The 15,133-nt window shown below is 33.9% G+C and overlaps 1 protein-coding gene and 1 long non-coding RNA gene across 2 annotated transcripts in view; one reads left to right on the forward strand and one right to left on the reverse strand.

Moving 5' to 3' along the window:
* HECTD2 (HECT domain containing E3 ubiquitin protein ligase 2) overlaps window positions 1-13,139 on the forward strand; it is a 46,720-nt gene extending 33,581 nt beyond the window's left edge. Inside the window, exons 14-20 of the mRNA XM_014531584.1 lie at window positions 2,947-3,105; window positions 6,107-6,181; window positions 6,672-6,759; window positions 6,846-6,952; window positions 8,287-8,402; window positions 9,180-9,323; window positions 10,634-13,139. Coding sequence (XP_014387070.1) covers window positions 2,947-3,105; window positions 6,107-6,181; window positions 6,672-6,759; window positions 6,846-6,952; window positions 8,287-8,402; window positions 9,180-9,323; window positions 10,634-10,754 — 810 coding nt within the window. The 3' untranslated portion in view covers window positions 10,755-13,139. The remainder of the gene's footprint in view (window positions 1-2,946; window positions 3,106-6,106; window positions 6,182-6,671; window positions 6,760-6,845; window positions 6,953-8,286; window positions 8,403-9,179; window positions 9,324-10,633) is intronic.
* Window positions 1-15,133, reverse strand: part of LOC106724379 — a 68,757-nt gene that overhangs the window by 46,899 nt on the left and 6,725 nt on the right. The window lies entirely within an intron of this gene.

Consider the following 15,133-nt stretch of genomic DNA (forward strand, 5'->3'; position numbering starts at 1 on the left):
GTTATGCAAGACACCTTCAGGAGGAGAGTTAAGAGCTATCTTCCTCTCTGAAATCAATAAAAATATATTTTTTTAAAAAGAGCTATCTTATGGAGAGCTTTGAATATCTTTGTTGCATTTGTTGGAATAAATCCTGAGAAATGTATATGAAAATTGAGAAACTAGATGGAAAAAAGGTTCTAGAAACAAAGATACACATTGAAATGGTAAACTCAATATGCAATTTTGTGTATACTGTCATGTCTAAAGGTCCAAGGTGCCAAGTTCCACAATATAGAACACTTAACAATTCTTAGACTTTTGTTTCTATTGTATTGTTTACAGTAATCATTTGTTAATGTTTCAACTTCACTGAAAACCTGAGTCATTGATGCTTCTCATTACACTATGAGCTATTTGGATTTCCTGATACATGTTTGTCACACTTTACATTCTCATCACAGCTTACATTTGAGTGATATTTTCACTTTCTAATATTTGTACTGCAGTATTAAATCTTACTGAGCTATCACATTTTTAGAATAATGTTATACATAAAATCATTAATTTGCTTATTGTTTTCTTTTTTAATGTTTTTTTATAAATTGATTTTTTTTAGAGATAGAGGAAGGGAAAGGGAGAGAGAGATGGAAACATCGATTGGCTGCCTCCTGCACGCCTCCCATTGGGGACTGAACTGCAACCCAAGCCTGTGCCCTGAGCAGGAAACAAACCAGTGACCTCTTGGTGCATGGGTCAATGCTCTACCACTGAGCCACACCAGCCAGGCACAAATTGTTTTCTTTACAATAGATATTAGTTTCTATTCAGTCATTACCCAAAGGAGCATATTAAGCATATTTACTTATGTTGCATATTTCGAGTTAAACAATTACATTAACATTAACACTTAACATTGTCAATAGGCTCTACAACTTTAAGTGAAATGACATATAACGAAACCTATTTTACCATAAGGTAATTGATATAAACAAGAGTTAAGTTCCTGCAGCATCTGGTCAGCATTACAATGAAACAATACTGAATGAAACAATGTTATTCAAGGACCTGCCATAAATCTAAAATTATTATAGCCACCACATCTCATTGTTAATGTGTATTTATCTCACACAAAGATAATCTGTAGAAAATAAGACTAATGCCTCAAAAGCATGAAAACATATAGGAAAAATGTGAGACAACAGTGGATTGTGATCATGTAAGCGGTGGAGAGATCTACTGAAGGTGAGGAGAACTAAAAATTGAGAACAGGCATAATGATTGAGAAAATGTAGTTAGTTCTAATACTTCATTTTTATTTATTTTATTTATTTATTTATTTATTTATTTTTTTGGTGGAGGGGACCAAGAGGAGAGGGAAGCTGCTGGGAGGTGGGAGCGGGGGTCTAATACTTCATTTTTAAATATGTTATGGCTTTGGCGTTTACAGGCGAAACCTATAATAAAAATTTTTGAAGATTGCATGATGAGACATAACAATTTTTAAAAGTATGATTGCTTATACCACAAGGGGCATTGGAACTAAGAGTAGGAACAGTGTAGTACAGTACAGGGTTTTCAAACTCTGTTTGTAGCACATGACGCCTCATCCCCATTCCTGCTTTCACCAGAGCACAATGATTTAGTGCGAATGGAAGTTTCCTGCAGCAAATCCTGTAAGGCTACTTCCTCATCTATTAAATTATAATTAAAAGAAGTTTTTAAAGTGAAAAGTGCATAGAACTTGTCACTAGAGAGAATATTCATAAATGTAACTACAGTAGTATTGTGGTTTTTGCCATTATTGCTATATCATAATTAAAGACATATATTAGAACTTCTTTTCAATATCGGTCCCATGCATACACTGCTCAGTCTCTGTTACTATGGTTACCAATAAAATAGCATATCCATTCCTTAAATGATTAACCTCATCCTGCCATAGCAAATTGAAATACAGGCTGTCTTCTAATTTTTTTAAATTGTTTGTAGTAATTTGTCCAGCCCATATAAGATTTCCTTTTGAGCCTACAAAATGAATGACTTCCTTAATAACTTGATATAATAATCTTTATTTGATAGTTGAAATATGAAATTTGTTCTGAAACCCCTCTTTCAGCAAATGGATGTTACATTCTGCCATATAACTGATAAATTAAATACAGTTGGCCCAGAGGCTCAGTGGTTGAGCATTGACCTATGAACCGGGAGGTCACGGTTTGATTCCCGGTCAAGGTATATGCCCTGGTTTCGGGCTTGATCCCCCGTGGGGATTGTGCAGGAGGCAGCCGATCAATGATTCTCATCATTGATGTTTCTCTCTCTCCCTTCCTCTTCCTTCCTCTATGAAATCAATAAAAATATTTTTAAAATATAATTGGACAAAGTTTATATAGATATAACATCTGTAGCTTTTTAACTTTAACCTTTTGAGTAAACTTCAAGTATTAAAGGCCTTTCAGATATTACCATAGGAGAGTAACTGTCCTGTTAGCTTATCAACAGTGTGTATGTATGTCTCTGTGTGTGTACCCATATGTTTATTCAGCTCAGCTCTCTTTAGTCTGTATTTAATTTTAAAATAGATAAAATGGTTACCAAAATTAGTAGTGTGTTCAGTGAGTTCTATTAAATAAATTGCTGCTACTTATAAAATCATCATCTTTGTTTAAATTTAGAAAGTATTTCTTATATATTAATTTTTGGATGTGTGTGAAACTGTTATCTGTTATGATCGTAAATAAACTTTTCTAAAGAAATCATTAAATACTATCAACTAAATCCCTCCTTTTTACACGACTTGGTAATCAAAGAATTATGTGGGGAAATGAAAGGAAAGGAACTATGTGGGATTCATTAAAAAGTATTAAATCTGAAAGAAGTATACAAGAAACAGACTGATGCATAATTTAAAACTCACTTGCTGTCATGGATTTTATGTTAATACTTAACATTTAGTATGCATAGCTTATGGGACTAGCTGTTTATAACAGCATTACACTGGATATTCGTTTCCCCCCCTGCTGTTACAAGAAATTACTGAGCCCTCCGATCGTTCCTAGTGATCAAAATACACCAGTGGGCATCTGCAGTGTCACCACTGATGACTTAAGTCAAATTATGCCTGTAAGTATAAAGCTACTAGCATCATATTCCTTAATAATAGCATCCTCTACCTGCACAGTCTTTCTCCTCCTAATGCTATTCTTATTTTTAAATATGGTTTCTCTCTACTTTTGTAACCCATCTCCTTTTTTATCTGGATTTCTCCCTTCTTGTGGAGACACATCATTCACTTTGCAGCACTCTTCAGCTCTTATACCATAGACAACAGGCTTTGAAGTCAGAGATGTCGAGATTTGAATCCAAGCTCTGCCACTTATTAGCTCTGTGAACTTAGCTAAGTTGTTTAAAGTTTCTGAGCTCTAGTTTCCTTATGTGAATAATGAGACAGTAAAACTCATGTATTTGGGGATTACAGGACATAAGAAAGCACTTAGTAATTGATTACTTCTATGGATCCTTATTAAGATGATACTGTGCAGTATCATTAACAGTGTATGCAACAGCATCTCTTAAAACAATACAACATGAATTTCATGGGACTGTCTCATAATATTCCTCAGTCACAAAATTTAGATTTCTGATCAAGTTTAATCTAAGGTGAAAATTTAGTAGAAAAATGGATAGTATGCACATCCTCCTGACAATCCCTTATATTTTTTACTGCTTGCAAAATAGAGCAGGCTCTGATGAAGAGATCTGCCTTCTGTAGTCTTGTCTCTGCAACATACTGACTGTACTTAGCTGTGACCCTGGATGAGTCACGTAATTTTCTTACCCATAAAACAATGGGAATAGACTAATCTCTGAGTTACCGTCTCATTTTAGTTTTTTGTGATTTTTTTGCCCCACATATTTAGTTTTTGCCAAATTTTTTACTGATAAATTTCCTAATTTTATTAGTGATTTTTGTCACTAAATTGCCCAATTCTATGATTAAAGCTATTTTAATTTGAGTCATTTAGACCCAGTTGTTGTTTTTTTAGTAAATAATGGATATTTTATGAATGACTATGCCAATATGTTGTTTTATATTATGGAGCTGAAGATTTCCCTGAGCCTATATTCTTTTATTAGCTCTTTAATAATGAATCCGGCTTGTGGCTATGAGATCAACTATTGAAAAAACTGTTTCTGTACATGCATCAATAAAGATTGAAAGCAAACAGGAAAACTGCTGCTGTGTTAGGATGGTGGAATGTGGGTAATTTTAAAAAATGTTTTATAAATGGATTATTCATTTATTAATTTTAAAAAGCACCTATTAAAATTGGCACCTAATTTCCATTTCATAGATGGTAAAAATATACCCTAAAATTTTTAACTGCTTTTTTATTCAATTCTTTATCATATGTATTTGTACACTGTTTTCAAGAAGAGGGAACAGGAAATTGAAGAGAAACATATAGTAGATATGCTTCTTAATATAAAGACAACATCTGTGACTGTAGGACAAAAAGTAGAGAAAGTAATCAAAATATTCCTCAATGGAGACTTCAATCTGGTGTTAATAAATGCGATAATTTTCCATGACCATGTTAATGAATACTCCACTGCTTCTCTGAGAGGTGAGCCATGACTTGGAGCAACAGGATTGTCCAGAAACAATAAGAAATCTTCCCAACAATCTTGTGAAAATTACACTGGAGGGTTTATGTTGAAAACAGAGGAGAGGCAGCATAACCTAGAATTAGTATGTGTACTATCTCTTTTGCTTCTGCTAAGCCACTCTCAAATATGCTGTATTAAATAAGACCAGGGTATTCAAACTGTGCAAAAGCACTATTCTGTAACTTCACACACACTTTAATTATACGTTTACAAAAATCGTTTTTGAAAGTTTAACTGAATGGGTAATAAATATTTTAGAGCTAGCATATTACAGGTAAGGGTCTAAGATTGACAGTATTGATGGACAGTTCTCAACAAAAATTAGGGTTTGAAAATGCAAAGTCTGGGGTAAAAAGGTGTACAGTCCTGAATGTAGCAGATCTGAGTACATAACTTCATGACCTACTGACATTGTATTTTGTCATTAAAAATTTAATCTTTGAAAGAAGATGATAAGTCCCTTCCCTTGGGTTCACCTGATTGTCCCTGGAGTTCTTAATAGAAATCACAAACTCGCCCTAACTTGTTTGGCTCAGAGGACAGAGCGTCAGCCTGCAGATTGAAGGGTCCCGGCTTTGATTCCGGTCAAGGGCATGTACCTTGGTTGCAGGCACATCCCCAGTAGGAGGTGTGCAGGAGGCAGCTGATCGATGTTTCTCTCCCATCGATGGTTCTCTCTCTCTAGCCCTCTCCCTTCCTCTCTGTAAAAAAATCAATATTATTTTTTTAAAAATCACAAATATCCCAATTATAATTTTCAGCACCCATAATTTTTATTAATAATTGCAATCTATGCCTATCTATATTTTTTATAAAACTTTCTGTTTTTAATGGATGGAAAACTTATTATTTATGTAATCTCTTAATAATTTAAAATAAAGTAAAACTTTTTTCATAAAACCTAATTTTTAAAAAATATTTGGTTACTTTTTACGTTTGTTTAAATCTTTGCTCCTTGGTAGCATGAGTTGTAACCTAATTCAGGAAAATGTTTTTTCCAGTGTTCTCAACTTCTTGGATAAAAGAAAGGCATTGTAACTGAAATATAGACCCCACTTACATGCATGAACGCTGTGTTTTTGTGTTTTAAAGATGTATCCTGAAACATCAGCATTATTTTTAAGAATGTAAGTTAAAAATGAGAAATACTGCAAACTTATAAATAGTAAGTTGCAGATAGCAGTGAATCATGATGAGAACTATGCTCTTAGCTTGCTGCATAAGTACAGTATGAACTGGATATTTACCTCCTATATGACCTTTTCCAGTGAAAAGGTAGATGGTAGAAATCATTAACAAATATTTTGCGCTCTGGAAAATACATCTCAAATATTATCTTTATTTCAAAACCTGAAAGTTTATCTGCTCTATCTCACATGTAGGAGAGTTGTACATCTGCTTTTAGGAAAAATCATTTGGTTTAAAACCACAGATAATAGATTTCTTTTTATAGGAGCTGGCCCATGGATTAAGTGAACTCCTGTCATATGAGGGCAATGTTGAGGAAGATTTCTACTCAACATTCCAGGTACAAATAGCTTTCTGTTAATCATGTATTTCATATATGAAAAATTCCATTTGTTATGAAACACCCATTATTAGAAAAGATGAACAGGATTAGTCAAGACATACCAATAATAGCCCCTATCACAGAGGATCTTAACCTGATGAAGTAGACAACGAAGACACAGGTTACAAGCAGTGAAGAACGTACTTAAAGAAATTCACCAAAACTCATTTCTACTCGGGAGCCTACCAATAATTGGGAAATGGAAATTAAAGTAATCCACATAGCTCCAAAACACCTAAATGGCCACAGGTGTTTTGTGAATACCAGTAAAGTGTTTAACATTCAACAGAGAGGGTTAAGTTAAAGACCTACTTTTTTACCTTGCAATGCATGTGACTTGTACTAAGATGGAGAAAAACTGCTTTTTAAAATTTACAAAGCTGTTCACTAAAGCCTGTTATCATATCAACCATACCAATAAATATCTTGTGCTGGAATCTCCCATCAGGTTTTTCAGGAAGAATTTGGAATAATTAAGTCCTATAATTTAAAGCCAGGTGGTGAAAAAATTCCAGTTACCAATCAAAATAGGAAAGGTAAGTTAGACACCATTTCTTAATTCAAATGCATTAGTGTTTACCTTTTACTTTTACTATGTAACAGATGGAAAATTGCTTTTCAGAATATGTACAGCTTTATATTGACTTTCTTCTCAACAAATCCATCTATAAGCAGTTTGCTGCATTTTATTATGGATTTCATAGTGTGTGTGCTTCAAATGCCCTTATGGTGAGTTTAAACCTTTAAATTATGCTTTCAGTTAGGTTTTATAATGTGATAATAACTGATAATTCCTTAAATATTTTAGTAGATAAGCTTTTAAAATAGAAAACGTTTTCTACTTTTTAAAGGTAGAGCTAGAAAAAAAATACTTCTCCCATTTCAGCCTTAACTCTGAAGAGAAACAAGACCAGTCAGCTCCATTCTTCTCCCCTTGTGCTATGTCTTATGCTATGTCTTTTAGGGCTTTAAAAAATTCCCCCAAGCAAAGTGGGTGAAGAAATCCTGTGGGCTCAAGGTCTTAATACTGAGGGGCAAAGCACAGAAAACAGTTAACACATAAGCTCGGGGGCAAAAGCCACTTCTTATTGACTAAAGAACATATTTATAACTACTTCCTGCTGCTTCAAGAATCCCTTGACAACTCTGAGTTGCCTTTTACCCAGAAAAAGTAGTTTGTCTCCAGGGTCATGATGGACTCTGCCTGGTCTGCCTTATCTAAGGCATGTGAACATGGGGCAGCCTCTTTCTAGAACTCCATGTTGAAAATATAAGATAAAAGCACAGTTTTCTAAAGAACTGGTGCTCTTCACCCCAGCTCCCCAGGGCAAACTCAATCACGCCACTTTTATTTCCCCTCAGGTTTATTATGAGAGTTTGGAGTTAGGTCTTTCATTTGAATTACTTTTCATAGGAGAGAGCTAGTTTCAGAATAACCTTTGACACGTGTGTGTTGTTGAAAGGACCTTTGAAAACGGAGCACTGAGTTTTGTCTGTGACACACCGGTAATTGTGGGGGTGGAGGGAGGGGAAAAGGAATTAAATGGCATAGCATGGTTTTTCTTTTCCAGTTTTAATCTCTTTAAGTGGAAGACAACATATGTAGGTAAAGAAAACCAGTGAGTAACACAAGCAGACTGTATGTAACCAAGTACGTAAACTCTAGAGTGCACGCATCCTGTGCATTACTGGAAGGGATATGGAGGTATTGGAAGGAGGCAGGCAGATCAGTAGAGGCTGAGACAGTTTCAAGCTGGGTTTGGGGGAAGAACTGTAATTTGGATTCATGTTTAGTCATCTGCTTGTTTTTCGGGCAAACTGTAATTAATGTTTGCAAAAGGGAGAGAGAGAGCCTTAGTAGTTTGACAAGATTTATGAAACTTTTAAAAGCAAAAATATCTTACCTCAGTAGGAAAAATATAAATGGAGATTTTTTTTTAATCATTTGATTTACTGCAAGAGAAGTCACGATTTTTGTAGTTTGATTCAGTGAAAATAGTTCCAATTTCACTTTTTTAAATTATCATGTTTTATTATCATTTTTGGTAAATAATTATTGGCAGCTGCTTCGCCCAGAAGAGGTTGAAATCCTGGTGTGTGGAAGCCCTGAACTGGACATGCATGCTCTGCAGAGAAGTACTCAGTATGACGGCTACGCGAAAACTGACTCGACTATAAGGTGAGCACTTCATACTTCTGATAGCGAGGTCACAGAAGAGGGGATGAAAGACAAAGTGGTTTCGTTTATTTGTGTAACTGACAATCTCAGGATCAAGTCAGTCAGCTGAACTATTGTGGAGTTCCACACCGCCTTATTTAATTTCTAAGGAGAGAGTGATATAAATAAGTTTCTACAAAAGTATAGAAATTTTACTTTTCAAAAAATGACTTTGGTTCTAGAATTTCAGGGATGCTGCACATCTAAATAGGATTTTAATAGCAAATGTGTTGGAAAAATAAGAAAAATTATGTGGGAGAAAATTGGCTGTTGTCCTATCCACTGTTGGGCCACTTTTATAATTTTATAAAAATGTATTTTTATAATAAAGTTAGTCAAAAACCTAATTCATATATAGAAGCTTGTCATTCCTTAATTTCACAGCAAGAGTACTATGTATGTTTAGGGAAGTTTTGTTTCCTTAGAGCTTACTTTTATGTTACTTTATTCCAGCAATTTTCAACCTTTTCTAGTTACTAAAATTCTGCAGCACACCATAAAATATATTTTTTGCTGATCTGACAAAAAAATAGGTATAATTTTGATTCATTCACACTGGATAGCTATTGTGTTGGCTGTTGTCATTTTTTTTATTTGACAGTCTAAGGGAAAAGAGTTCATGCCCCTAACTGAATAAGTATTGCATATTTTAAAAATTCTTGCGGCACATTGGTTGAAAATCGCTGCTTTCTTCTGATCCTCAAGACATTCATATAAATTTCCTTTGGTGTTCTCCAGATACTTTTGGGATGTTGTGCTTGGATTTCCTCTTGATCTTCAAAAGAAGTTGCTACATTTTACTACGGGAAGTGACAGAGTACCTGTAGGAGGAATGGCTGATTTGAATTTTAAAATCTCAAAGAACGAAACTTCTACTAATTGGTAAGATTTCCAGATTAAAATTTTATTTTTAATCTATAAGTTCTGCTACTAATATGTTTATAATTAGAGGATTCTTTCATAGAAAAATCTTGGGAGTAAACATGGCCTTTAAATGCGAGAGACTGTGGCTTCAGGTCCTCTATTAATTTTCAGACATACCAATACTAACTGATAATAACCCCTTTCCATTAACTTTTTGCTTTGCTAAATCTGCTGCTTTGTGGTCTCTTTTAGAACTAGCTTGCTTTTAGTAGTATACTGCCTAATCCTCATTTTTATTTAAAGGTGTTTTTTATTAAAAATACTAAGGTGGGGGTTTGGCTATTATTATCAGTACTAGAGACCTCTAGTACTAGAAGTACCTCTAGTACTAATCCTCTTTTTTTTTTAGTCTAATGCTCTTTGCATATGAAAGTGATGACAATAATGATGGCTTTAAATTATTTTCTAATAATGTTGATGAATTAATGTTGATCTACTTATTTTCCTAACCTTGTACTAGCAATTTCTAAAGCTGATTTGCGTAGACAGTACTTTGATTATAATCATTTTTCCTGCTGCCCCATATGTTTCCTGAATTCTGTCAGTTCTTTTCATTCTTGAACTGGATTTTGTCCTTTCCCACTGCTATCACTGACAAATATTCTGATGGTGTGGAGTTCATAGAGACTGAAGGAAAGAGTCTAAGAAATCTGTAGAAATCTTGAAGAAAGATGACAGTGTCATCAGATAGAGGCTGGGGGAGCTGATCACAAGGAGTCAGAAGATGAATATTGCATGTGCATTGAGGACAGCAGCAATAAAAGTGTGCGTAGCAAGTGTCTCAAAAAATTTTTGTTTCTTGTTACAATCAAGATTGAAATAATAGTAATAGTCATACTATCTACTATTCTGCTAGGTGTTTTATATAGATAGCTCTTTTAATCTTTTAAACAACCTAGTTGGATAGTTTACCAAATCATGGTGATGAGAAAACTGAGATTTGGAAACATGAAGCCATTTGAACAAATGAACAGCTAGTAAGTGAGGGAGACAGTATTCAAATTCAGATTTGTCTGAATCCAAAAATAATGCCTCCAGAATGAAAGTCTGATGAGAGCAGAGACACAGACTATCTTGTCTGTAAACCTAGCCACATTTCTGGAAGTGTGCCTAACTCATAGTAGGTCCTTCATAAGTCTTTGTTCACTAAAGGAAAGAACGAGTCATCTCTTGGGAAAGTAAAAGAGATATGAATGGTATTATGAAAGGTGCTCAGCAGTCATTCTGTGTGTGTTTTAGTATCTTTAAAAAATTTTTTCTTTCCCTAGGTTGCCTGTGGCTCACACCTGCTTCAATCAACTTTGCCTTCCCCCCTACAAGAGCAAAAAGGACCTGAAACAGAAATTGATCATTGGAATTTCTAATTCAGAAGGTTTTGGACTTGAGTAACCTAGAAGACTTGAAACATATTTTATATGTAGCATTCACTTCCCTCTTATTGTGCCTTTAACCTTTTTATGTTTTCATCTCAAAACACCTTGACAAAGATCACCAACTTTAAAATACTGATTTTTTAAAAAAAAATCAAATATGAGTATGTTAGTGGAGGCATGATTTTCTAAAAACACAGACCTTGATTGAGTGGGGAAAAGAGCAGATGGCAGAGACAGGTGGGTTCAGTCATTCTTTTTTATAGCACTTTATCACTCTCCATAACGTAGTTTGTCGCAAGTGTTCCACTGGGGAGCAACGTGCCGTAAAGAAAGCACCGATGGGATGGCGCAGTGGAACCTAGTGGCAGATTGTATGCTGCAGGACACAGTAGCAACACAGACAGCTGCATTATCATTCATGTAAGGCATGTAGCCATATTTTCATATAGAGGTAAACAACAGTATAACTGCAAATGCAATCTACAGGGTTTTTTGATATACTGGCTTTCGTCCTAATAAGATTCAACTGTTGCTGAAAAGCATGTAAATAATTCCATAATAGCCTGAGAATAATGGGATTTTGATAGTGCCATTTATTGCTAAAGATTTATTTTTACAAAGTAAATTCAGGGTTTTAGATGTGTATACAGCTTTTACAAATCAATAAAGATGATTGTACAAGAGTGTAACTATTTTCAGATTAATTGGATTCGGGTTATATTCTTTTAAGTATTGTTAGTCTGCATGCACACTGGCACTACTTTAAATATAATGTAATATTTGTATAATCATTTCTTCTTAAGGGTTGGGATATTAGAACAGAAATCAGATAACTAATCATTGATAAATTAAGTCAATTATAAGCACAAAAGAAAATAACTGTTTTATATATACTTTGATTGATGTACAAGGCTTATTTCTAATATTTTTTGATCACCAGTTGTACTGCAACACTAATTTTTAGAAAACCTTAGGATAAAATATTTGACAAAAGTGAATACAATAATAACATTTGTGTTAAAATTATGTACTTGGTGTAAAAAATCAAGTTCAACATTTTGACCACAATGTTTTGTTTTTCACTGGATTCTGAATATAGGAAATTCAAAAGTACTCTTTTTTTTGGAGTTTCTAATAAAGTAGCATGTAAAAAGAAACTGTATTTTAAGTCAGACAGTAAATGGTTTTCTTAATTTACAGCAAATGAAGCAGTTTTATTAGCATGCTACAAATATTTCCTAATCAAGACTTCTCTATTATTCTTTGTTAGTTTTATTTCAGAAAACTCTGAAGATATATTTGCAATAATAATGAAGCCAGCATTTAGTACCAGCATCTAGTTCTTCCCACAATTTTTTCTGAGCTACATTATTCTCTTACTGCTATGCTTCCTGCACCCAACCAGCAGAATTCTTTTAGGGTGGAGGAACTAATCAGCTTGTTTTCCTGCAGTTTTGAAGCCAACCCATGAATCTTTAAGGAAAAGGAGTTACTACTTGGTTTACTATTCTCTTTGAAACAGACGTGACTCTGCTTTTTCATTTGAATATACTATTTAAAGGATTTTCTTAAAAATCTTGGAAAGCCTAAGAGAGTTAAAGGCATGTTGGTTTCATTTTGTTTGTTGTGTTTTTAATCCATATGCAAATAAAACTGCTTCTTTCGTAAGCTGCTTGAACTAGAAAGTAAGATGTTTAATGTAGGTTACTACTAACTAATAAGCACAAAAGAATCATGTATAAGAAACCGGACTTAAGTGTTTTAAATAAAATGTAAACAAAGTTTTTATTTGGTAGAGATGGAAAATTATAGTGGCTTGGTGTGCAGGTTTAGTCATGTGCTTGTTTATTGATAGTTATGTCACTTTTAAATAAGAAGTACACAAGCAAGCCAGACTTTTAAATGAAAAAGTCCATAAATAACTGGAAAATTTTTGTTGTCTATTGTTTAGTTAAAATGTATAACCATGTATCACTTAATTGCACATTGCCTTTATTTATTTATGCTGTTTTTGGTTTACAGTGTAATAATACCTCATTTTTAAAAAAAAAATACCACTACTGTTATATTTCATTAATTTAAACAGCTAAAAATTCATATAGTTGCTTTTTTTATACACTCTGTTAATGAATTCTTGATTTTTGTATCTGCCACAGTAACTTAAAGCATTACAATATTTACAAAATGTCCTGTCCTTTTTAAATCTTTGCTTAGTCATATTTTTGTCTGTATGATCAGAAGTTTTTAACGGTTCCTGTTTTTTGTACAAATCTGTACTGTATTAAGTTAACTTCTGAATAAAAATTTTCAAATATTAAAGTTATACAATCAATCAAATTTCAGTTTATTTTTTAAATATTAGGCAATTAATTAAAACCATAAGTTTAAAATATCTAATAAATGCAAACTATTCTCTTCATTATACTGTCTCTTAAACTGCTACTTAGGAAAACTGCTAATATAGATAGCTTCAAAATGTGTGTTGTTATTGACCCCAAATATAAACAATTCTTTAACATTATTTTTATTCTGAAACAATGTATATCCTGTGTCTGGATGGTCACACTGATATTCCACCAAATAAATAATGCCATGGAGGCAACCCAGAAATTAACTACCCCCAGAAATTAACTAAGTATGACATTCCAGTAGCAACTTCAGAACTTAAGTATTTCTCCCCAAAAATGTTTGCCGCCCCCCCTTTTTTTCACTTGCCCACATTTCCTATGCTTAAGAAAAAAGAGAGGAGAGTATGAGAATGCAGGAGAAAATGTCATTAGTGGAAAAAGATAGGTAGCTGTATGGAAGACTAGGGTGGGTTTCCACAGGGGAAAGTGCAAGATCAATTTACCCAAATGGCCACACAGGCTTGTAGTCCAATGTAGTGGTTAAGAATTGAGCTTTGGCCTTAGCTGGTTTGGCTCAGTGGATAGAGCGTCAGCCTGCAGACTGAAGGGTCCCAGGTTCAATTCCAGTCAAGAGCACATGCCCGGGTTGTGGGTTCGATTCTCAGTAGGGGACGTGTAAGAGGCAGCCAATTAATGATTCTCTCTCATCATTGATGTTTCTATCTCCCTCTCCCTCTCTGAATTCAATAAAAATATATTTAAAAATAAAAGAATTGAGCTTTGGAGCCAGACTGCCTGGGCTTGGGTCTACTGTTTCCTTGGGCAAGTTACTTAATCTCCCTGTGCCTCAATTATCAAATGAAAATAATGTGTAAAATGGAACTAATAAACCTACCTATTTCATTTAAAGGGTTAGGAGGATTAAATGAGCATGTGAAAAGCCCTTACACAATGCTTGGTGTAAAGTAAGTAATAAAATGTGATACATGAGGAATCATGGTGCTAATGTGATACCATCTCACAACCACTGCTTCTGAGGCCTTTTGGGGGGTTTTGACTATCAGATATTGGGTGCAACTACAGATAACAACACAAAGTGCTTTTGAGGCATTAAAATTGTGTTAGAATATTTCTGACTCTAAACAGTGCTTTAGAATTTATCCTTATAGATGTCTCACTATGCAAGGGTTTTTAATACTATTTTACAGTTTGTGTAACAAGATGTAATTTTAAAATTCAAAAATAAATGAGTTTATTTTTAATGAAACATTTCAAATGTAGAGAAAATTTTCAGAGTAACAATAAAACCATATTCCCACTTTCAGAGCTAACAAATGTTAACATTTTGCAAGATTTTTTAAAAATAAAATATGACAGATGGAGTAGAAGCCCCTTTCTCTGTGCTTCTCAATCCCAATATATTTTCTCTCTTTTCCCCATTAAACTGCATTTGGTGTGATTACCAATGTCTCTGTAAACACCACACAGCATCATTATAGTTATATATCTAATATCATACTCTACAAACTTTTTATACTCAATATTATCTTTTCTAGATTTATCCCTGATTATACAGTTAGATATAATTTCCCCATTTTAATGGCAGAATAGAATCCTATTAAATGAATATACCAGTTGGTTGAATCATCCCACTGAGGATTCATTATGGTTCTTGCATTTGTATCTCTTTTAGCCATTTTTTTTTCTTTGAATATTGCTTTCCCTGTTCTCCCTAATCTCCTGTTAAACATATGTTGGATCACCTCATCAACCATTCCATCTCTATGCCTAATCTGTTGATTAACAAACACAGGGTGGTTGTTTTGTTTTGTTTTTCAGTGGCTGTATTTTTCATGTCTAGAAATTCTTTTGGTTCCTTTTCAAGTCCACCTGCTCTTTTTTCATACTATTCTTTCCTATCGTTTTCTTCTTTAATATTTCCAGCCTGCTTGTTTGATACTCTTTTGGATTGTTCTACTCTCTTCAGTTCTTGACATACTAATTCTTTATACCTTCATCTACTGCCTCTCTTAGTGATTTGTTTTCT

The sequence above is a fragment of the Myotis brandtii genome, unplaced genomic scaffold (genome assembly GCF_000412655.1).
Source record: "Myotis brandtii unplaced genomic scaffold, ASM41265v1 scaffold810, whole genome shotgun sequence".
Classification (NCBI taxonomy): domain Eukaryota; kingdom Metazoa; phylum Chordata; class Mammalia; order Chiroptera; family Vespertilionidae; genus Myotis; species Myotis brandtii.